This window comes from Pipistrellus hanaki (genome assembly GCF_964339955.1).
Source record: "Pipistrellus hanaki genome assembly, chromosome: X".
Taxonomy (NCBI): Eukaryota; Metazoa; Chordata; class Mammalia; order Chiroptera; family Vespertilionidae; genus Pipistrellus; species Pipistrellus hanaki.
In genome coordinates, this window is record NC_140524.1 from 24,862,142 (window position 1) to 24,886,750 (window position 24,609).

General features: G+C 37.8%; 1 protein-coding gene across 17 annotated transcripts in view; it reads left to right on the top strand.

The window, feature by feature from the left end:
• The first annotated feature begins 4,101 nt into the window (after positions 1-4,101).
• MBNL3 (muscleblind like splicing regulator 3) overlaps positions 4,102-24,609 on the top strand; it is a 131,853-nt gene continuing 111,345 nt past the window's right edge. For 3 of the 17 annotated variants that reach the window (XM_084870738.1, XM_084870737.1, XM_084870741.1), the window contains exon 1: positions 5,006-5,206. Coding sequence is in view for 1 of the 17 variants with exons in the window: in XM_084870734.1 (XP_084726860.1) it covers positions 21,380-21,445 (66 nt within the window). In the remaining 16 variants the exon portion in view is untranslated. Of the gene's footprint in view, positions 4,311-4,634; positions 4,828-4,948; positions 4,976-5,003; positions 5,207-6,700; positions 7,894-21,324; positions 21,446-24,609 lie in introns of those variants that run through there. The other 14 variants (XM_084870747.1, XM_084870740.1, XM_084870743.1 and 11 more) reach the window with 11 other exon arrangements.

Below are 24,609 nucleotides of genomic sequence, written 5' to 3' on the forward strand. Positions count from 1 at the left end.
AAAGACTTATCTTGTATTTAGTAAATTTGCTGTATGCTATAGTTTTTGTTTATTTGTTTGTTTGTTTGTTTTTTTTAATATATTTTATTGATTTTTCACAGAGAGGAAGAGAGAGGGATAGAGAGTTAGAAACATCGATGAGAGAGAATCATCGATCAGCTGCCTCTTGCACACCCCCTACTGGGGATGCGCCTGCAACCAAGGTACATGCCCTTGACCAGAATCGAACCCGGGACCCTTCAGTCCCCAGGCCGACGCTCTATCCACTGAGCCAAACCAGTCCCGGCCTATAGTTTTATCTAATCATTTGAAGTTGATTCTGTGGCTTTTCTAAGTACAACTACTGTGTTGTCTGAAAATTATCTTTCTTTAATTTCTTCCAAATATTTACTTCTAATTTATTTGAATGCCTTACTACTGAAACAAGAAGTTTTAAGTAGCACTAAATTTATAAATGAATAAAAGTTCCTTGTTTTGATCCAGTTTTTATGGGAAATGCCTTTGTTTCCCCAATAGGTCAGAAATTAGTTCTATGGTTTTTGAATATGCATATTTTATCACGCTAAAGGATAGTTCACTAATGCTATATTTAAAATGTTAGCCATAAAAGAAGTTGGATTTTATCAAATGCTTTTTTGCAATTTACTAAGATGATTATACATTTGTCTACAATATTGATTGGTATTTTTTTGTCTGAAATCATCTTTACATTTCTGGGTTAAAGAACACTTGATCAATACTTAAATTATTTTAATACATTTCTTCATTTTATTTGTAGAATTTGATTAAAATGCCTATGTCAATGAAAGGCAGTATAACATATTAGAAGGAGCAAGTGTTTTGAGTTCAAATCCAACTTGACCACATACTACCTGTGTTTAGTATTGTGTAGTAGTTAAAAGCCTGGTCCCTGCCTTCAGAGACAACTAACTTTGAGTCCTGGTTCTGCCACTTAATAGCTTTGTTACTTTGATAGAGCCTTGCTTTCCTTTTCTTAGCATAAAAACACAATAATAAACACCCTATAAATATCATTGTGAAAATTAAAAATGAGTTAATTTGGGAAACTGCTTCTTAGTACAGTGCCTGACATGTAGTATTTCCATGGCAGGCATATTCCTAAGAGATAATAGGTCATTTTTAAATCATATTCTTAAGTGATAATAGGTTATGTTTTTATTTTTTAATATATGTTTTTATTGATTTCAGAGACGAATGGATAGGGAAAGAGAGGCAGAAACATCAATGCGAGAGAAACATCTATTGGTTTGCCTCCTGCAAGTCCCCCACTGGGGATCAAGCCCACAATCTGGGCACATGCCTAGATAAAACCAAACCTGTGACCTCTTGGTGCATAGGACAAAGCTCATCAACTAGCCCAAAATACAATAAGAGAACAAGTGTTAAGTATTCAGAGACTATAAGGTGCATACATTATTTTAAGAACTCATCTAGTGGATCAGTCACTATACAACTTAATTTTTCCTGGGTCATGCCTTCAATCATGTCAAAGCGGGGAAAAAATGTTAACTAGCTTTAACCACTCTAAAGTGGACAGTAATTCCAAGGTAAGTCCACCCCAGAGAGCAAACCAGCCCTTTTAAAATGCCGAGGGGAGGGGACAGCAATTTCCAACCATCTCTGAAAACTCTAATGACCTGTTGTATGGAAATGTTACTTAGCTTCATTTGTTCAGGTCATACTCCCTGGATAAAAGGAGGACATTTACCAGGCTAAAATTTGTTTATAAGGTTCCTCTCTTCTCCACTGTGAAAAAGAGAAAAATAAACACTCATTTGCAACTTTCACTGGTCAGAAATTTCAATCAAGAAACAGTGTTAAGGCTATGCTATTCTGAGAACTAGCCAAGTGGCCTCAAATTTCCTGTTCAAATAATTATCTCAACAATGTGCTAATAAAATTCACCCAGTTTGTATGGGATTAGGGAAACCCAGAGTGTCCCACAGGAGATGAGGTTTGCAGTGGTGGACAGAGGTAAGAGAACTGATGTTGACTCAAGATAGGCTTAGTATAAAGACTCCTTTGTTGACTCACTGTGATAAGACTTCCTCATTTGTTAGATCATTGGGAATAACGTTATATAATTCAGCTTTGCCTTTTTCTCCAGACTACTGTGGTAGCCAACACCTATTTTATATTTTAACTGGTAGTTCCTGGACTTCCAAAGCTACTTCCTGTATATCAGCCAAATTTGACTTTTACAGTAGTGTAGGTAATTTGGCAAGTTTGAAGGGAGGCGGGAGAGGTGGTTTGGAATTAGAGCCTTTTTAATTTTTCTCCCCCCACCCCAATAACCAGAAATTCCTGGCTTCTGTTTGACTTAAACTAAGATTCCACTCAGTAATACAAACATATCAGACACTGTCCTGTACACTGTCCTGATTACTTTCACAATATTTGTCAAACACCATGGGGTTTTCGTCTCAATTATTAAATTGTGCCAGTGTTCTCCTTCCAACCATTATGACCCTGCTTCTATTATCTTGCATTTAACAGAGATTGATTTCTTGCCTAAAATTAGCTAGAGAATTCTATTTGGATTAGTCTGGCAGAATGAAAAAATATATAATTAGCCTGAGCATTCACTCCACTCCTCAATCTAACTGCTGCTTAAATATCTCCTGTGATGGCTTTGCTCTTTCTGTAGAGCATCTAGACACTTGTACGAGGATGAAGCAGTTCATTGCAGAAAAGCAGCACATGCACTGCTAAGCTTGTCACTGAGACTCCTGAATACATGTGCAATACTACGATTGTCCTGGTAAAATTAAATAAGAGCGTGCATTTATTATTGTTAGGTTCCAATTAAGAGACAACTGGTGTTCCTATTACATTTTCATTAAGTTGAAACCTGTAATTTAGTTGTCCAGATGCACACTTTTAATCAAAATATAAAATTGCATTTGCATTGCTTATTTCTTATTCAAAAGTATCTGGAACTCTACCTTAGGGCTCCTCATTCCCTTCACACTCTGTTGAAGAAGGGGAACTATTCGCACATATAAACATTTCCCTCTGTGAGTTTCTTAAAAGGAAATAAAGGACTGAACAATTTATATTCAATAGAAGAGAGAGGATCCAGAATAGCAGCTGGTGAGTATTTTCCTTTTCCTTTCCTTCCTTCCTTTCCTTTCTTCTTTCCTTCCTTCCTTCCTTCCTTCCTTCCTTCCTTCCTTCCTTCCTTCCTTCCTTCCTTCCTTCCTTCCTTCCTTCCTTCCTTCCTTCCTTCCTTCCTTCCTTCCTTCCTTCCTTTCCTCCCTCCCTCCTTCCTCCTCCTCCTCCTTCTCCTCCTCCTCCTTCTCCTCCTCCTCCTCCTCCTCCTCCTCCTTCTCCTCTCTCTCTCTCTCTCTCTCTCTCTCTCTCTCTCTCTCTCTCTCTCTCTCTCTCTCTCTCTCTCTCTCTCTCTTCCTTCCTCCCTCCCTTCTCTTCTCTTCTCTTTCTTTCTTTCTTTCTTTCTTTCTTTCTTTCTTTCTTTCTTTCTTTCTTTCTTTCTTTCTTTCTTTCTTTCTTTCTTTCTTTCTTTCTTTCTTTTCTGCCTTCAGTGAGTTGATAATATATATTGACTAAAGCCATTTTAAAAAAACAGTTACCTATTTCACCGTACCTGTATCTGAGGGTAGGGAGATATTGGGGGGGGGGGGGGTGGGAAATAAGAGATCAACCGAAAGACTTGTATGCATGCTTCTTATAAGCATAACCAATGGACACAAAACTCTGGGGAGGGAGGGCATGTATGGGAGTGGGGTGGGGATTGGTAAGATATGTACACATATAATACCTTAATTTAAAAAAATGAAAGAAAAAAAAAAAGACTACAGCTTTGAATCACGCTGCATTTCTTATTGGCATTTTAGTTCCTGAGGCTGTAGAAACTTTGCTGCCCTTTACCCCCACCCTGGGATGTGTGCAAGCTGTTTGTTTTCGCTTTTGTAAAACCTGAGCTTATGATTTGCCCCCCTTCCTTTAACAATGAAACGACAAAGAGCATTTGCAGCTAGGGCTGGGCGGCCGGGTTGGGGCAGAGGCGCCACACCCCCTGAGAATAAAGCCCGCGCTGCGCTCTCAGGGAACCCTGCACGAATGAACGAATCACACAAAGAATATAGTTGGCTCTGAAACAGCGCCCTACAGGAAGAAAGTGCCTGCTCTAGGAGCGTGATCGGGAGCGCGACTTTTTGGCGCTTTTTTTGGGGAGCAACCAGCAGGAGGAGGACGGACAGCCACAGGGTGGGCACGGGTGCCTGGGGCGGCACTAGGCGACTTTATGCCAGTCCAGCGGCGGGAACCAGGTGAGGGTGGCTGCAAGCTGTTCGGGGCGCACTGGGGCTACCTGGACGGGTGGGGCGGCCTGGGAATCACTCTGTTGACTCCCTGGTTTAATCTACTGGACAGTTTGGCAGGAGTTGTCGTTTTGACACCCAAAGTCCCCTCGCTAGCGCCGATCCCTGGGCGCTCCTGGTCTGGGGGCATGGGGCACAGGGAGGGCGGACGCGCTGGGCCGAACTGCTGGGGTCGGCGGGCTCCGCTGGGGCACAGCTGGTGGAGGGCACGCCTTTGGCCGGGGCGGGCGGGGTTTGGGCCGGGGTTGCCATGGCAGCCGCTTGCCAGGCGGGAGCCCCAAGCCAGCCTGTAGCCAGGAGGGCGCTGAGGAGCTCCGACGGGTGCTCCGAGCGGACTGAACCAAGAGCATGCAAGAAGAGGGGAGGCCGGCCCGTGGCCCCTCTGCCCCTCAGCACGCCGGATCGGCCCGGGAAAGGGTCCCCGTGTTTTGGAGACAAGAAAATATGACTTCTTCTGGGCCTGAAAGTAGGCTTGCAAATGCACAGCGGGATAGGGGGCGGAGGGGAGCGGAGGGATTAGCACTTCCGTCTGGGTGTCTCTCGGCGTGACATGTTATACCCCGCAGCGGCAGACTGGGAACCGGGTTGCGCGCCCCAGCCGCGGAGTTATGTAGGTGGGGCGGGTTTTAATTTGCTTATATCTAATGATTTCAGAGCCTCGCTTTAAAATGGCGGCATTCGGTATACACCCCCGCTAAGGGCTCTCTGGGCACCTGGGCCACCTCGCGCAGCGCTGCTTCTGCTTCTATAGCTAACAGATGGCATGTGCCGCTGCCGCCGCTGCCGCTGCCTCTGCGGCTGAGAGCAGGACCTCTTAACCTCAGGGTTCGCTCTCGTTGCATCAGGTAAGGCTGGAGATGAGTTGGGGTTCCTGAGAGTGGCTGGCTTCCTAGGACACCAAGGAAATAGAATGCCTTTTCAACTTCATTATTTTTTTTTTTTCACAATGGCAAAAGAAGGGAAATGAACCCTGCAACTTTGTTGCAGTGTTAGGGCTTTGATCTCTCTTCCTCTTGTTCTTCCTTTCTTTTTTTAAAAATTTCTATTTTCTTCTATTTCTACATATGTAATCTCTGTTATATATAGTAATTTAAAGAAACTTCTTGCATGGCCTATCCTCAGCAAATGCATTTAACAACTAATTTCGCTCGCGGTCAGAGCAATGCCACAGATTCCTTGCAGCCCTTGCCTTTTGCCGCCTAGATCAACGCATTTGGGCAGCTTCCTTGTACTCCCAACATCTGGAGGGCAGGGCGGTAGATTTTAGGAGACTATTCAAACTATTAAACTATGAAAAACTTTACTGTTCATCATTTATGCTATAGGCTTGTATGGTAAGAAAACAAAATTAGAGCAAGACGAGTAATGAAAGTTAACATTAAGTGATTCATTTGTATAGTTTTATCTTTACTGTAATAGACCTATGTGTTTTTCTGACTACTAACCAATGATTTGGTATAGAGACAACTGTGAGGGTGAATTTATTGTGTTGCTGTTGAATTAAGGGACTATGTTTTCGAAGAGTTCTTTTTATTTCTTAGATGTCCTTAAATCGCTAGTGTTTGTGAATGGTCCCCTATGTATATTGTGTTCATGGGAAAGCATTAATTAAAACAAATCTATTCCAAGATTTAATTTTGAAATGATTGCTAATTTTTCACTCTGTTGACTCCCTGGTTTAATCAATAAGTCTTTGGCTGATTACTGATATAACTATTGGAAAGCAGGCTGTTTTGAAATACTGATACAAATGATTAGACATCAATGCTTCATATAGTTCATGTATGAGGGGTTTTTCCCCTCTAATGAAATGCATGTTAACGATAAAGTTTACTCAGATTTCTCTGATTATATTCACATTTTCTCTTTTGCTTATGCAAATGTTAAATACTTTTAAGGTTGTTTTAAATTTGTTTCCAATATGCAATATTTTGGGGGCCTGCCTTCATATCCATAGACACTTCCCTAAACATCGCCTAAAGGGACATTTGCCCAGAGCCCAGCTAATATACTATGTCTCTCTACTTTTTACTTCTCCCCAAACAATAGAAGCTACCTGGCTGGCACTGTCTTGCAATTAAATTTAGCAAGCTTCTGGGAGGGGGGTGAAGAAAGGTATTGTTTACCACCTAGTACAGAACAGTGCAGTTTTCCTACCTACGTGCTAAAGTACCTAGAAAGAAAGAAAAAAAGTGAACTGCAGAATTTACTCTATAATAAATGTGGCATCCGTTTTTCGGATGATTGTTGAAAGGAGTGTATGGAGCAATGTATTGCTTCACATCTGAAAGATGAGTTCCCACAGGTAGAGCAATAGATACTTGCAGTTTTGCAAGGGGTGGGGAGAGAGGTGACCAAAAGCAACTTCTCTCCTTTTTAGTGATTACATATTTAGATCCCAGTTCAGCAAGCTTCGCTTCCTGATGTGCTTGCTGCCTTGTTTGCTGAAATACTTCTGACTAAATGCATCCTTTGGGGGGAAAAGTGAAAATACTAAACTTTGAGGCAAGAAGAGACAAGTTAAACTGGTGTCAGAAACCATAGAAGGAAATTTTGCCAGTTAACATCTGAAGCTTCATATAATGATGGGATGGAAGACCGTGTATGAAAATATAATTGAAGGAGTTCGTAAACTATTTTGAGAGAGAATTGATATAGAGGGTGTCCCCCAAAAGATGTATACACCCTTTACAGCTGATAGATCAATTAATGTTTATTTTATTTTATTTTATTTTTTCAAATTTAACCCATTGGAATTAATAATTATTCAAAGTGTGTATACATTTTGGGGGGCACCCCGCACTACTGGGCTACAGGTAGTAATTGCATGCTTTACTTTACTTCTACAAGCTAATTCATTTCTCTAATTTCCTTCACTGCTTTTAGCACCCATAATGATTCCCAGGATTATTATAAAGTACCTTTTTTCCCCCTTGACTGTCTACACCAGGCATTTCATAGCAGCTGCCTTTTAAGGAGGATAAAACCTCTGGTTATGAGCTGGTATCCAAAATATATTTGGTATTCCCTTGCACCTACCCTTTACCTAAGCAATACTTTGCACAAAGAAGGTGCTTAATAAGTGTTACAGTAAGATGAAAAAAAATCATTTGTAAACTCACAAAGGAGCGGATTTCGTGCATAGCTTTTAATTTAATCAGAAGATATTTTTGTGTGCTTGCAAGAACCTAAACATTTAAAGTAGATTAGAATGTACAGACCCTAATTGCCTGAATTCTATTTGCCTCAAATTGGTTTTCTCGCTTTTCATTGTACTTCCAGGCACTAGTGTAATTTATCCTTTTGACCAGTAGTTGCATTATTATTGGCCCAGCTCTGCAATATGAAAAAATAATCATAGCAGCTTGGGGGGAAAAAAGGTTTTGTCTGTTCAGGCTGTACAGTGCTGCGCTTGTTGGGACGGTGATAGTCTCTTGGTTGCTATATAGATGCTGACAATATAGTTTGAAGTATAATTTTGTTCTTCGCCCACTTGTATTCTTATGTGAGATGGAGTGGAAGGAAGAAAGAGGTGAGAAGATTTTCATTCCTAAAATTTTATACTTTTCCTGCCTATAGCACAATAAATTCAGGAACGTAGCTGAATTTTTCTGTTTTGAGATAAATAATGTTTTCTGATAGGATTACAAACAGGGGTTGGGCAGAACAGACAAGAATAAGTTACAGTACATGTTTGACAAGTAATTTGATGCTGTAATTAAAGTCAGATAATGGTCGCTGCTGTGTTAAAACTATCAAGTGTCTGAAAGAGCATGCAGGCTAAGATCACCTTTACTTCATCAAGGTGCTTCCCTGCTGTTAAGTTTTCTTATAAAAAATGTTTAGTAGGTTGAACAGATGCATTTCCCCTCCCATTATAAATGTATGTGATGTCAAGAAAAGATAAATCAGAAGTCTTGTTTCTTTGTGGGATTTGTATTCTTATCCCAGGTGTGATGTGGTTCTCACTTCAAAACTAGAAAGAAACCTCTGTCTCAGATAAAATGAGGTGGACATTTTTTCCTCTATGAAAATGTGTGGGAGCAAAAGGTTTAATTGCCAACCAACCAAACAACAAACAAACACAAATTATGATCAAAAGGAGAGAAATTAGATCTCTATTAATGTGGGCTTTTAGATATTAAGGAAACCAGCGGTCTCCATGGCATCCTGCTCTTTCGGAATGGTTGTATATTGCCTCGTGATAGCCAAATAACAATGTTGGAAAGGCAACTTTGAGAATTAAGATAAACAAGTTATCAATTACATTGTCAGGTGTTAAATAATATCCATGTGACCTAAAATAGATAAGAAAAGGTAGTTTTTCAGATCATTCTAGTACAGACACAACATAGTATGTCCCCCAAATTTTTATACACTTATTTTGTATAATTGTAAAGGCATATTAAAATACATTTCATTTTCAAAATTGAGCTATCAGCTGTTAAAATGTATATACATTTTGGGACACCCTGTATAAATCCATCATTTAGTTTTACTTTGTATTATATTGAGCGACTCTTTAAAAGACGATGGGGAAAGTAATATAAACTGAGAAGTAATTTTACTTGAGAAATAAAGGTTTTCCCAATTTGTCTGGGCACATACATACAAGCACACACATGTGCATGCATGAGCAAACTAGTTGTCATGTTAGAACATTTTATACAGCTATGCATTGATTTCTCCCTGGAGGTTTATAGGAAAATACCTATTTTTATAGCATTTTTCCCATTTTAAGAATGAAAGAAAAAAGGTTCACAATAAACTGAATAATTTTTGTATTAAGTGATGTCTGCCAGGCTCTGAATGTTCAACTCCAAGCAGTTAACTTTGACAAAAAGACTACATTGCTCAGAACTAAAAAAGAAGCAGGAATAAAATGAAGCTTAATTTAGCGGTGTGTGTGTGTGTGTGTGTGTGTGTGTGTGTGTTGTATATATGTGAGTATACAAAATGTACCTGTATATATATGTATACTATATATTCATGTATATACATATATATTATGTGTTTATATGAACATGTATATATAAGTTTGCATATATATATATATATATATATATATATATATATATACTCCCTCTATATGTATATGATAAACTCAAGCATGTAATCCCAGAACTCTTGACTCTGTATAACAGCCATGAGAACCAACTGTTAAGGAAATAAAAAGGATTCTGATTAGAGTTTTAGGAATAAATTAGGCATGTTTATTAAAATATTATGTCCACTCTCAAGCCCTACTTCCATCAGCATTAAGTTGGTTCATGAGTAGAAGTGATTTGTTTCTTATTTTAGGCAGGAGTTTTTTGTTTGTTTTTTTAAATGCTCGCAGTGGGTGGACTACCACAGCTCAGAAAGAAAAGGCTTCCAATTGAGAAAAGCAGTCTGAACAGAAAGTCAGGGGGCTGGTACTAGAGACTTCCTGCAAGCTAATTGATCTCCTTAGAACATGGGCGCATCCTAGAGACCGGCAGTTTGCTGGATGTTGTTTTCCATTTTGGATCATTCAAATTGGCTTAAAATGATCCTCATTAGATTCTTTGAATCCTGAGCTCCTTGGCATTGCCCAGAATTGGTGTGGAAATTTGAGAAAGGCTTCCTGAAATATAGGAGTATATCCTTATTAGGCAGGTTACTGAGTCTCCTTAGCTCATGGACCCAGTGCCTGGCACATAGTAGATTCTCAGTAAAAGGTTGTTAAATAAATAGAAGAATAGTTTTGTCTTTCTGTTTGTTTTTTATTTTTATGAATACCCGTCCCATGATTTCAGGTAGCAGTATTTCTATTTTTTTTTTTTTTACAAAAAAAAAAAATCAACAACAATAACAACAGCAAAACAGACTAAACACTAGGTTGACTGTTGTCCTGCTGGAGGCCATAGTAGCAACTAACTGTCTAACAAGTTCAGGGAAAAGCAAGCAAGAGACCTGGAGATTGGCCCAAAAGCCAATAGCTATTTTTCTGTCACCTCTACCTCATATATTTCTTTTACATCCAAGGTAAATCAGTCTTTAGCTAGAATTTGTGTAGAAACAATTCTTTAAACCATTTCAGCAGATAAAAAAGGAACAAAAATAAGAAGTACTGTGACTCAGATGCTTCATGTCATGTATAGTTTAGAAAATGATGAAGTCACAGACAAAAACCAAAAACAATACCGGGTGCTGTCTCTTTTTCAGTCAATCACTGATTGCCCATTTAGAGGTTGAATTTGCATAGCTTTTATTTACCAAGATACAGGTATAAATAGCGCCTCTTTTTTTTTTTTTTTAAACTGTTTCCAGAAAGCAAAGTCTACATAGTAGAAGAGACAAGAATTGCCATTTCAGATCCATCACAATTATCTTTTGTGCCCAGAGGACCATCAGTCTTTAGGTACAGTTTTAGTCTACCTGTATGTGGCAGAATGAAGAAAACAAGGTGTTTTTTAGAGGGGTGGCCTGTTAAAAAATGAGAGTGAAAGAACCCGAGAGCTTACATTTCATCTTTTGTAGTTTTCAACTTTTACTTGGGAAAACAAAACAAAGCAAAACAAAAGCATTGTGTACAATATTAGCATGGGCGTGCATTTCATAGTATAGTTCTTAGGTTATTTAATGCTTTACAAACCAAGTAAATGAAATTGTCGCATAATATTAAGGTGGCTGCTTTATTATGATTGGATTCATGAACTGTATAGTGGTTTTTCTGAGTTCTACTAAAAATATTATAGAGACATTCAATAAGACCTACAGCATAGTGACGGAGATCACATTTCACCTCAGTGTCCAAGTGGAGTTTGCATTTGTGTTCTGAAAAGCAGGCATTCAATAAGTGGTCTGATTGTGGGTCCTATTTTGTGAAAGGGTGCATTGCTGTTTCTTTTTTTTTTCAACAATAATTTATTTTATTTTATTATTTTTAAATAAACCTTTATTGTTCATAGTATTACAAATGTTCCTCATTTCCCCCCCCCCATTGCTCCCCTCCACCAGGTTCCCACCCCACCCTCTGCCCTTTCCCCACCCCCCATTGTCCTCATCCATAGGTGCACAGTTTATGTTCAGTCTCTTCCCACACTCCCCCCACTCCCCTTTTCCCTGAGAATCATCAGTCCACTCCCCTTCCATACCTCTGATTCTATTAAATTCAACAGTTAATATTGTTCATCAGATTTTTTTTTTTAATTCCCTTGGTTTTCAGATTCACTTGTTGATAGTTAGGTATTTGTTGTTCATAGTTTTTATCTTTATTTACTTTCTCTTCCGAAAGAACCCCCTTCAGCAATTCATATAATTCTGGTTTGGTGGTGATGAAGTCCTTTAGCTTTTTTTTATTAGTGAAGCTCTTTATCTGGCCTTCGATTCTGAGTGATAGCTTTGCTGGGTAGATTATTTTTGGCTGTAGGTTCTTGCTATTCATCACCTTGAATATTTCTTGCCATTCCTGTCTAGCCTGCATGGTTTCTGTTGAGAAATCAGCTGACAATTGTATGGGTGCTCTTTATAGGTAACTACCTGCTTTTCTCTTGCTGCTTTTTATATTCTCTCTTTGTCTTTTGCTCTTGGAATTTTAATTATGATGTGTCTTGGTGTGGTCTTCTTTGGATTCCTTTTGTTTGGAGTTCTGAGCGCTTCCTGGACTTGTAAGTCTAATTCTTTCACCAGGTGGGGGAAGTTTTCTGTCACTATTTCTTTCAGTATGTTTTCGATATCTTGCTCTCTCTCATCTTCTGGGACCCCCATAATTCTGATGTTGGTTCGCTTGAAGTTGTCCCAGAGGTTTCTTACATTATCTTCAACTTTCTGGATTCTCTTGTCTTCTTGCTTCTGCAGAGGAGTGTCTTCTGGCTCTTTGTGTTCCAAATCTTTGACTTGATTCTTGCGATCTTCCATTTTGTTTTTAGGACTCTGTATAATATTTTTTATTTCAGACAATGTATTCTTTGTTTCTTGTTGATCCCTTATTATTTCTTGTTGATCCCTTATTAGTTCTTGTTGACCCTTTTCATCTCCTCATAGATCTTATCGACCTTTTCTAGGAAATTCTTGAAAAACCTTATAAGCATGGTTTTGAACTCTATATCCAGTCTCTTCTTTTCCTCCATTTCTTTTGTTTGTGATCTATTTCCTTGTCTTGGCATTTTCACAGGTTCCCTAAGGTGGTAGGGTGGCTTTGTGTGCTAAGGTATCCTATATGGTTCAGTGAGTCAGCCTCCCAGTTACCTGAGGTGGACAGTCTTGGTGTAGCCCTTTGTGGGCTGTGTGTGCAGTTTTGTTGTTAAGCCTTGCTTGTTGTTGGTATCACTGGGAAGCGTTGATCTCCAAGCCAATTGGCTATGAGGATCAGAAGTGTCTCAGCTAGGAGGGTTTCTGTATTCCACTTGGATGGGCGGCGTCTCGGGGTGGCACAGACAAGCTTTGTTGAATCCCACAAGATTGGTTGCAGGCACGCACACCTCTTTGGTATAGGCGCAGACAAGCTTTAGATTCCTGTCTTCCCCTCCCTAGGAGAGTCCTATTGGCAGCGAACGAGGAAGCTAGCCACTGGAAGGGCCTCTGTGCTCTGCTTGTATGGGGTGTAGTCTCGGGTGGTAAAGACAAGCTTTATTCAGCCCCTCCCTATGAGGGTTTGGTTTCTGAGTCCCGCAGTAATGGCCGCTGGCTTCACACACCTCCGAGAGCTCTCTATCCACTGCCCGACAGTCTGGCCTCTCCCTGTCTGGGGCCGTCTATCAGCGCAATAGGGTGATTCTGTTTTCCTCCCGAACAAGAAAGCCAGCAGTGCATTATCTGTCCGCCCTCTCAGCTCAGGGAATAAGCCAGTAACAAACTCGGCCCGCCCTATCCGCGCTCCGCAAGCAAGGCAGCAGCAAACCCTGCAGCCGCTTTTTCGCGAGCACAGTTTTCCGTACCTTCACAGTTCCTGAGGTTCAGCGCGCCTTCTCTCTCCTTCCCAGATGGTAGAGCCTCCCCACAGCCAGCTGTCCGGCGCTTCAGGGTGATGTTTCCCCTGTTTTTTAGTTCTAAATTCAAACTTGTTGTGGTAGGCTGCATTCGGGTGTCTGCCCTATGCCGCCATCTTGGTTCTCCCCCGCGTTGCTGTTTCTTAAATTCTTGGTGTCTGTGATCGATGAGGATCCTTAAGAGGTGGACTGTATTTCTTTTCAGACGTGATCATGGAGAAAATTTGAGCTCCCAACTCGTTTATGTCAGCATTTTCCCTAAGTAATTGGATAGCTTGAAGAAAATCATTATTAGCTCACCCCAAAGTAAGAAGTGAAAAATAGCACATATTACAGGGTCACATTCTATGTCTAAGGACTTAAAAATACACAAAAACATGGGGAGTCGGCAGGAGGGTTGTGTAATCTGATCTGTTTCATGAATGCCTGGAGCAGTGGCCTCAGCATCCCACAGAGACTGTGTCAGTAGGGTTCTGCTGACTTTCTTAAGTTAGGATCTGGTCTGGACTCAGATTGACAAGCTCCTCAAGGGAGGGATTATTATTTTTTTATTTTATTTTATTTTATTTTATTTTATTTTATTTTATTTTATTTTATTTTATTTTATTTTTAGAATCTCCATGGATTTTGGTGGAACAAGCTGCCCTTCTGCCATTTATTAATCCTCTTTCTTAGAAAGAGAAACTTTTTTTTCCTGGAGGACTCATTTAGACATACTTAGCGATTCAATGTAGCGATAATATGAGGGCACAGTGCTTTTACTTTCTTTTTAAAAAAATATATTTTATTGATTTTTACACAGAGAGGAATTGATAGGGATAGAGAGTTAGAAACGTCGATGAGAGAGATACATCGACCAACTGCCTCCTGCACACCTCCTACTGGGGATGTGCCCTCAATCAATGTACGTGCCCTTGACCGGAATCGAACCTGGGTCCCTTCAGTCCGCAGGCCAACGCTCTATCCACTGAGCCAAACCGGTTTCGGCACAGTGTTTTTACTTTCTGACTGAAACTCCCCCTCCAGAGTTCTTTCGTGAGTGAGAATACGACAAACTGGAAAATATGGCCTTGACATTTTACGGTTCTGGAAAACATGAGAATACCTCCGTGTGTTGTGGAAACTGTGATGATTATGATGGTGATAATAAAAAAGGATCTGAAATGTGATTCCCTTAGAAAGGAATGTGTCATATATGCATACATGTTGAAGGTTCATAAGTTGTGTTATGGGAATGGTGAGAGAGAGATGAGAGAGAGAGAGAGAGAATCTTTAAGAAGCTAGCTCCTCTTCTCAAGGATATTGTAGTCAGCAGTTCTATCTTAGTAATCACATGCATGAAAATTGTGGTTTTGAATATTGATTCTAAATTAGCAGAAAAGTGTCTGAAGAACACATTAGCATTTATTAATGTAGCCTATTTTCCTGTATTTATTAAAATGCAGAAGTTGAACCAACTGGTTGTGTGACCTGTACAAAGTAAAAATTTTTTGTTAAGTTACATTTTTCACTTTCAAGCCTAGATCATACAATAGCCTTCCTTATTGCCTTCCATCTATCCCCAAAGAAATTTCCATAAATTGTTTAGCTAAGAAAACAGTTCAGGCAGAGACTCAGAAATGGTGACAAGCAATGACAGGAAACGCTGGTTGCATTGGTCTCCTTCTTAACTTAGGGAGGCCACAGCTGGCAGATTTGCTTTTAGTTTCCTGTTTGGGGGCTGCATGGGTCAAAAGTAGCAGTGCTTTCCATATAGATTTTTTTTTTGCTTTATGCTGCATAGCTACAATAAATCTGTCACTGGACTGCGTGTTTTGTATATTTTATGGACTGTATCATGTGGTTTGAGTTTAATTTGGAAGGCAATGCTTTTACAATCAAGATTCCACCCCACCCCCCACCCCCCCCCACACACACACGTGCAGTTTTAGGATCTGGGATTGTACCAGCCTTCCAAAGTTTATAGCTCTATTTACACAATAGTGATTGCTGAGGAGGGCATTTCCTGCCAGTTAATGAGTGGTTGGGAAGGCCAACAGTCCAAATCCAGGGAAAGAGGGCCTTTCATTAAGTGCCACGAGACGGGACCAGGACACTTTTATCATGAAGTGGTGAGGAGAAAGTGAAACCACATTCTGCCTTTTGAAGAGCCCAAAGCAGCATGGACAGAGCTAGACTTAGATGGAGTGCCTCCTGACAGAAAACTGAGCTTCTTTTCATGACAGGGACCAACTACTATTTCCATAAATTGTGCAATTAGGACTTGAGTGAGATGACTAAGTTGATGAACCCGTGAAAGGGGGACAAATAAAGATGAGGGCCCTGAACTTGAAAGTATGAACTGCCTGAAAATATTCAACTCACAGATGTTACAGCTACTTTAAAAACCTTAAAACTCACATGAATGAGTTTCCCAGTTGTTTGTATGGACAGGAATTGAGGAATGGAATTATCTCTTTTCAAGTTCAGTTTGGCAGGATACAGATGCTCCGTTTTGATTCCCAATACAATGAAGGTAACTAATGTACATGGAGGATAGCTTGTTTTTTTGTGGAAGTACAGTTGAGGGCTGAAATATTAACCATTTAACCTGTGACATTCCCAGGAAACAGTTTTATCCCCCGTATAATTCTTGCCTGCTATAAAGCAGCTGAGGTGTGAAGAGTTTGGCATTGATTTAGAGCAAAAACAGAATAAGGCCAAGATTAGGTTCACTTCCAGGAATTCCTGACTTCCTGGCCTGTCCTTCACTCCCTTAGCTTCCTAAGCTTTCAATTTGCCAAAACGTTAAATGTTTATAAAAGATAAACATCTGTTTTATGATCTTTAGGAAATACTTCCCCACAAGGAGGTTGCGTGACACCCCCACTCCAGAACTTTTCTTGGTCCTTTACCTTGAAATTTTAATTTCTTTCATATCTCCCAAGACTGGTGAAGGATGGCAGGAGTGGCCTGGACCTCTATAATACAGGCAATCATTAGAGTTCAGCACCTGGATTTCTTCAAGGGATTGAGTAATCTGTCACATTCAGAACAAACCAAATATTAAGTTTCATTTTTGGGTCTGGAAAATGTCATTATATGCTTTAAATATCCAATAATCCAAGGATTGCTAGTCAGTACCAGTTCTCAAAATAAAAGCACTTTCTGAAATGTAAAATACTCTACAATTGAATCGTATACTCATTACTGTTGTTATTATTAGGTGATGCCTTGCACAGGTTTAAAAACAATGTAGTGGCTGGATGAACTGAACAAATATTTTAAAACATGATTTTCTTTTTAAGTAATCCTGAATTTGAATATACACTAAAATTTTGCTAGCTCAAATTAAAGACAATGTTCTGAATACAAACGTGTTTTAGAGTAAGAACAAAGAAGGTTTTTAAAATCGATGTCCTATTGGCCTGGATATTAATACTCATTGGAAGTAGCAATGTAGCTGCATTTAAATAATGATCCCCAAACCTTAGAAGTTCTTATTTTAAGAGGTTACATACCATTTCCATCTTCTTGACACTATCATTTTGTTAAATAAACCGTTTCTTTATAGGTTATCCAAAATATATATATTTCAAGTTGGATTAGGTTCATTTACCAGTCTGTACTAGTGGCATCAAAATTAATTAAGATACGCCTTACTATATGTGGAGCCAGCAACATTGCTTTGTGATATTAGAAAAGCCTATTTTTTCTATCATTGTAGTTTTCAAGTGATGAGCAACAACTCATTAGTGCATAATGCATTCCATTTAGTAGGTTTTGCCTGGCATTTATTTGAAACAAAATATAATAAGATAGACAATAAGAAAATATCAGAATACATCCTGCGGTAAGGTTAGGTATTTTTGGTGACGCTTATTTTAGATCTATGCACATGTGTACATATGTACTTAGTGAGGATGTAAAGTGTATTTTTTACTATTTTTGCTGTAAAAGGTTAAAAGCCAATGCTTTAGTGGATATTATTTCAATCTAGGTCAGAAATGTTATTTTTTTTAAAGGAAGGGGACAAGATATGCTGGGTGCTTGGGTGCTTACACACAGATTTGTTGGTTAAGTACCTTGACAGTTATGTGTGTGTTTCTCAAACTGAGAAGAAAGACTTATTTCTGTGCTAAGTATACTATAAGATTTAATGTCTATGGTAATTTGTAGTCCTGAGGGGGCATGTACGTTATGCAGGTACTATGTATTTACCAAGTGATATTGCTAAATTGCAAGACAGAATATAATATGATCTTGGAAGAGAAGCCAAAAGAGGATGTCTTAGGAAAAACAAACAAACAAACAAACAAACAAAAACACACACACACAAAAAAAACAACAACCAAAAATCTTGGAGTGGCTGCATATGAGGTGCTTCCAATAGCAAAAATCCCTCCTTATTTTAGTATGAGTTAAATTTAAGTTAAAAGAATTCAAATTTTAGTTTTGCTTTTTAAAAAGTAAAAGTGGTCAGACACATGAGAAAATGTTTGCAAGAAGAAAGCTGTTTTTCAAATAAATATAAATGCACCTATTTACCATGCATTGGAAGCAAACTTGTGAGTGGCCTTTTTTTCTGTATGGAACAAAGGCACACATTAAAATGAATTTAAAAATTGTGTATGGAAGGCATAAACTGAGAGGCTGTTAAATATACCTGAGCTATTGATGGGGATGATTATACAAATAAAGAAAATAGTAGCCACATGGTCTTTCTAATTCCTTTTTTGTACTGATGAGACTAAAAGCCCAGTGTTAGTAAAAACAAACAAAACAACAACAAAACATGAACTCACATGAAGTACTGAATATAATCCATTAGGAGATTAGAAATGCCCTTAGAAGTCTGGGTAATTTGTGCATATTCATTTTATTTGAATAATTGTTACATGGAAGAAAACATTACCTTCTGGAGTACTGTTATGTCTGCAGGAGGACCATTATGTTCTCATGCTCACCCTCCACCCCCAGTTTCCTCCTCGTTCCATTAAATCTCTTTTATCGCTGGACATGTGGACTTCATTCTCAAAGGTCTTTTCCTGTGGACATGCTCCAGACCCTCAAAACACCGCTGCTTTCTCAGCTCTGAGAATATAAAATGCAATTAGACTTTTCATTATAGACATTTAAATGTGAAACTCAAGTTGCTGCTCTGAAAATATAATCTTAGCTCTGATGAGTTGGTAACTAAGCTCTGTCATTGTACATGAATTATTTCCCTCTTCACATTTACCATCTTTAAAACTTTTTAAGACTAGAAAAAGATTTACACATTTGGTTGTGTAATTTGCAGTCAATTTATGAAATGAGATGTAAAATAAATTAAACACCACAACAATGTGTGACAGCATAACCAAGAAAAGGTATATACCTTGTTATATTTATGATGATAAAAATTTAAAAAATGTTAATAGGTGACCCTGCATATACACTGAGTGGCCATATTATTATGATCTCTGAACGCATAATAATCTGGCCACTCAGTGTATTTGTATCTCAAATGGGTACCAAAAGTATTCTAGACTTTTGCTGGAGATCCTTTGTGTAATACATCTGCCACTTAAAACTTTAAGTAGACATAGGACTCAGTACCTTTGACAGATGAGCTTATTTTGTTTGTTGTGAATAAAAGTTTTCCTCAGAGGACAATGAGACTATGAGGATAAACTCTCCTAAAATTAAGAAGGAGGATGGAAAGGAAGAGATGCTAGATTTGCTAGTCTTTTGCTTAATTGTGATATAACTCTTTATACAATATTTCTTATTTTCATAAAATATTGACCAAAAAATGATGGTATTTCTGTTGACAATTTTTTCCCTAAGTGATCAGGAAAATACCTTGGTCCCAAGAATTGCAACTATTAGCACTTTCAGGAAGCATACAGTGATTGGACTCTATAAGGAAAATAAAAGCCTGATGATCTCAGTTTTAGGAAAGGAGCTCTGGCACATACTGTTCCTTATGTTGGGTAATAATTCAAATTAAAAAAAAAAAACACCTTCTTGAAATGAGAGGTAGATTTGTTTTTAAGTAAAAATTACTTGGGTGTCCTTGAACCCCTATAAAGGGAATTTAATGACACACACATCCAGACTTCTGAGACTTTATACTTTTAGCTTCCTGGAGAAGGACAGACTTAGGAATTTAAGCACATGACATGTCAAATTTCTGTGACTTCCCTTGACACTTATGCTAGCAGGCCCAGACAGGATAATATTGGCACTTAGAGTTCTTGTGTGGCAGCTTTTAATATCACCTTCACTTCCAGGAATGTAGTCCTCTTTTTTGTGTGTGTGTGTGTGGGGGGGTTAGTATTATCATTTTTCTTTTGGGGCTTCATCTCTCCAGGGATCACTTTCTGATTTATCTTCCCTTTGTTGTCATTTTGATAACACCATTATAATGGTTTCTGTGTACTGCAGAGACTATTCTCTATATTACTCATTCCATGCTTTTTCTTCTTTTAAAATTTTATCTTTATTGTTTGAAGTATTACAGATGTCTCCCCTTTTCCCCATTGAAACTCTCTCCTCAGTACCATCCCTTCTCAGGTCTTCACCCCACTAATATCTGTGTCCATGGGTTAGGCCTATATGCATATAAGTTCTTTGATTGATCTCTTCTCCCCTCCTCCCCCACCCTTCCCTCTGAGGATCCTCAGTCTGTTGCATGCTTCCACGTCTCTGAATTTGTTTTCTTTTTGTCAATTATTTTTTGTTCATTAGATTCCACATATAAGTGAGATCATGTGATACTTTTCTTTCTCTGACTTGGCATAATACTCTTAGGTCACTTCGTGCTGTCTCAAAGGGTAAGAGATTCTTCTTTTTTATAGTTGAATAGTATTCCATTGTATAAATGTATGACAGCTTTTTTATCCACTCATCTTTTGATGGGCACTTGGACTATTTCCAGATTTCAGCTGTTGTAAATAGTGTTTCTATGAACATAGGAGTTCATATGTTCTTTCTTGCTTCTTAACATATATTCCTAGAAGTGTGGTAACTAGGTCAAATGGCAGTTCCATTTTTAATTTTTTGAGGAAACTCTACCACTAACTTCCATAGTGGCTGTACCAGTCTGCATTCCCATCAGCAGTATATTATGGTTCCTTTTTCTCTACATCCTTTAGTCTCATCAATAAATGGTGCTGGTATGATTGGATAGGTACATGTAAAAAAAATGAAACTAGACCACCACCAACTTACACCATACACAAAAATGAACTCAAAATGGATAAAAGATCTAATGTAAGTTGTGAAACCATAAAGATCCTTGACGAAACATAAATAGCAAAACATCAGACATCTCAGGTAGCAAAATTTTCACTGACACAATGCTTAGCGCACGAGAAACAAAGGGAAAAATAAACAAATGGGACTGTATCAAATTAAAAGCTTCTGCACAGCAAAAGAAATCAGCATCAAAGTGTAGTCTCTTTTTAAATCAATCTTAATATCTGTAGGCAGGCGTTTATATATAGGAATAAAATTTGTACTCCTACTCTTACACCCAATAAAAATGTCCTATAATAGATATGTATTTAGAGTCAACTGACATTTATTGAACAATTACTGTATACTAGGTGCTTTCATTTCGTTATGACAAAATTTCCTTTAATTGTGAAATACAATTGGTGCTAGCCAGGCAAAACTCTCTTTGGCATCTAAGATATCAGGCTAAAATTGCACTTTTAATTCTTAGCTCACGTTTCAGTGCAACCACACCCTTTACACATAATAACTTCTTCATTGTCCACATTATTTTTATGATTTGGGTACTATACCATGACCTCATGACCCATGGCTTGCTTCTCTCATCAATGAAGATACTTATTTCCTTGTAGGTCAGGCCAATATTAATCTCTTACTCATCTTGATAGAACGGACTGGCTTAACTATCTGGTAGATGGTGCGGTAGTAGAAAAGGAAATACCAGAGGATGTGTGAAACGATATTGAGTGAAAGTGCTGCTGAAACAGTCATGTAGAAAAACCTAGAGCAAATTGATTAAACTTGTTCAGATTGCAGAGAATATAACAAAGCAAGACCTTGGAAGTCAGTCTCTTACCCCTAGGAATGGCCAAGGAAGCACAAGGAGAGCACCAAAAGAGGAATCTCTGTGTCACAGAAGCGAAGGAAAAAGTAAGTTTCTAAAAGAGGGGGACAATCAACAACTACCAAGGGGGTTATATAAATTTAGGCCACTGATGTTGGTATTTTAGAAGTCTTTTGTGACATTTTAGAGATCAGAAGCTAGTTTAAAAGGTTTGAGGAGTAAATGAAAAGTTTTGAGATGAAAGTGGTAATGATTACTTTTTAAAGATATTTGATAATTAATGATGAGACATGTTGGAAGTTCACAAAGAAATAGGATCAAGGGAAGGAAGAGTTTTGTTGCTTTTAGGGTAGGAGTGAGTTAGACACGCTTATTGGCTGACAAGGAGTCAGAAGTGAAGCCGAAGTTGATCGTTGACCCTATTTTTGCTCATCAAATGTAGAATATAAGAAGTGTCTCTAAATCACCAAATATGTATTAAGTGCCTACTATACTTGCCAGTATCTCTGTAAATATGCACAGTACTATTGTGCAGTGTGATTATGTAATCCATGAGGAACTCTGGTATTTATTCTTTTTGCCTTTTAGGCACAGGGTTAGGGTTGTAATAAAAAAAAAAAATATGATAGGTGTGCACCCTCCCCTAAAAACAGTGGAATTCAGCCAAAATAATAGATAAGATTGTTTTTCATTGCCTTCAGAGATAAGACAGTGCAAGTGAATTAGTGAAAATGTGATTGACATCTTTCCATAGATCAGGCTCAACAAAAATAAAGAGAAGGTGGGAAAAGCTCTTAAAAATAATGAGGATTCAAATGTAACTACTAGCGATGAACTTTTATTCAATGATTTCCCTTTAGACTAAATTTCAGTGTCAGTCCTTCATAATGTTAGAAATTTTTTAACATGGGAAACACCTTCCCTGTGTTACATCAGGCAATTCATTTTTTCACTGATTTTATATTTGAACATGTAATTTAAAAAGTAAACCTCAGGTCCAGATTCACTTCCCCTCATTTCAGACACCCTCCTCATTCTTTCTTCTAGAACATATTTTGTTCTTAGAAGCTGATGAATATTGATACAAAACATCTCTGATATAAGCCTTGTATTTAATGTCTAGGTTGTTGTTGATTCTACTCAAAGATAAAAGTTGGCTGCTTTGAGGTCCTTAGGATCCTTTTTACTCTAAAAAGAAAAAATGAAGCCCTGGCTGGGTAATTCAGTTGGTTAGAGTGCTGTCCAGATACCCCAAGGATACAGGTTCAATCTCTGGTCAGGGCACATACAAGAAACAATCAATAAATGCAGAAATAAATGGAATAACTAACTTCTCTCTCTCTCTCTCTCTCTCTCTCTTTAAAAGTCAATGAATAAATAAATAAAATGATGCAAATTTTAACATGTTGAAAAACTTAAATTTTTGAACTTTTTTTGCTTCCTCCCAATTTTATTGAGGTATAATTAACAAATAAGAAATGTATATATTAAGGTGTACAATTTGATGTTTTGATGTATACATACATTGTGGAATGAACTCCATTATCAAGCTAATTAACATATCCATCACTTCACATAGTTAATCATTTCCTCTCTCTTTTTTTTTTTTTTTTTTTTTGCAGTACAACACTTAAGATCTACCATCTTAGAAATTTTCAAGTGTACAATTCAGTATTGTTAATTATAGTAAAAAGTGCTGTACATTAGATCTTCAGAATGTATTCAGCTTGCATAATTGAAACTTGATATTCTTTGACTAACATCTCCCCCTGATCCTAACAGCCACATTTTATTCACTCCTTCTGTTGACTATTTTAGATTTCATATATAAGAGATTGTGCAGTTTATATCTTTCTATATATGACTTATTTCACTTAGCATAATGTTGTTAAGAGCCATTCATAATTCACAAATGGAAATATTTCCTTCTTGACTAACGCTGAGTAATATTTCATGGTGTATATACCACATTTACTTTCTTTTCAAATTTTATTTATTTTATTAATATGAGAGAGAGAAGCATTGATGTGTGTGAGAGAGAAACATCAATCAGATGTCTCTTCCATGCACCCTGACTAGGGATCAAACCCACAATCTGGGTATGTGCCCTGATCAGGAATGGAACCTGCCTCCTTTTGGCATACAGGATGAAGCTCTCCAATCAACTGCCAACTGAGCCACACCAGCCAACACCACGTTTTCTTTATTCACTCATCCAGCGTTAGAGTGCTAAATTGTTTCCATATCTTGGCCAATGTGAATATTGATATACATGTGTTAATAATCTAAAGTAGCATTTTCTAAAGTGTGTTTATTTCACCACATATTCCAGGGGGGGAAGTTCTTAGATGGAATGCCTGTGAATTTATGGTTAAAGGGAATATCACATTCTGATAATTAAATTGCATTAAAATTACATTCCCCCCCAATTATTTTTTATTTCAGCTTTTATATTTTTTATTCTGCATTTCAAGCTACTGTGCAAACATTACTGGTTGATAAGAATTTAAGAGTACTCCATCAACAAGAATCAAGATAGTTTAATAATAACATTTTCCTGCCAAGAAAACACTGCACAAAATCAACAGTAACGTACATTAAACAATTACCCCCATTCCAGAGAAAATGTTTAAATTTATTTCTAAAATGACTGAAAATTTTGGTATTAATTTCTTATTTATGATTTCTAGTTTAAACTTCTTCCTTATCATTTTATACTGGAGAAAATAGATTTCTATGGTACATCAGTGGAGAAGCAAACCAAATGGTTTCACAGTTAAGTTACTGAGGATATCTTTTTGCTTTACGTAAGAAACATTCTGTGGAACCAAACTTACAATAATAGCATAAATGGCCTTATTTAATATGTGATCAACAACTTTCAACTTCTTGCTTTATAATCAGAAAGATAACAAAAGAAAGCAAGTTCATATGGTTGGTTTAAACTAAGGCTATTGTTTTGAAGGAATTAAATAACTTAATAATCAAAGTTGTGGGTTTCATGTATCTCTTAACTAAATAACTTAGTCTGAAATATCTTCAAAGGTCTTGTTCCATGTCACCAATTAACTACACCCTATAGGCATCTCAGGTCCTCTTTCAGGATCTTCTCTCTGGTATATTAATATTACAATTTCTTATTGTATTCAGTAAATAAATTGAATTTGCAAGTGGATCATTTTTGGGGTTAATTAGTATCAATAATAATACATTCACAGAATCCTTTTGCTTAGGGCAATTACTTTTAAAA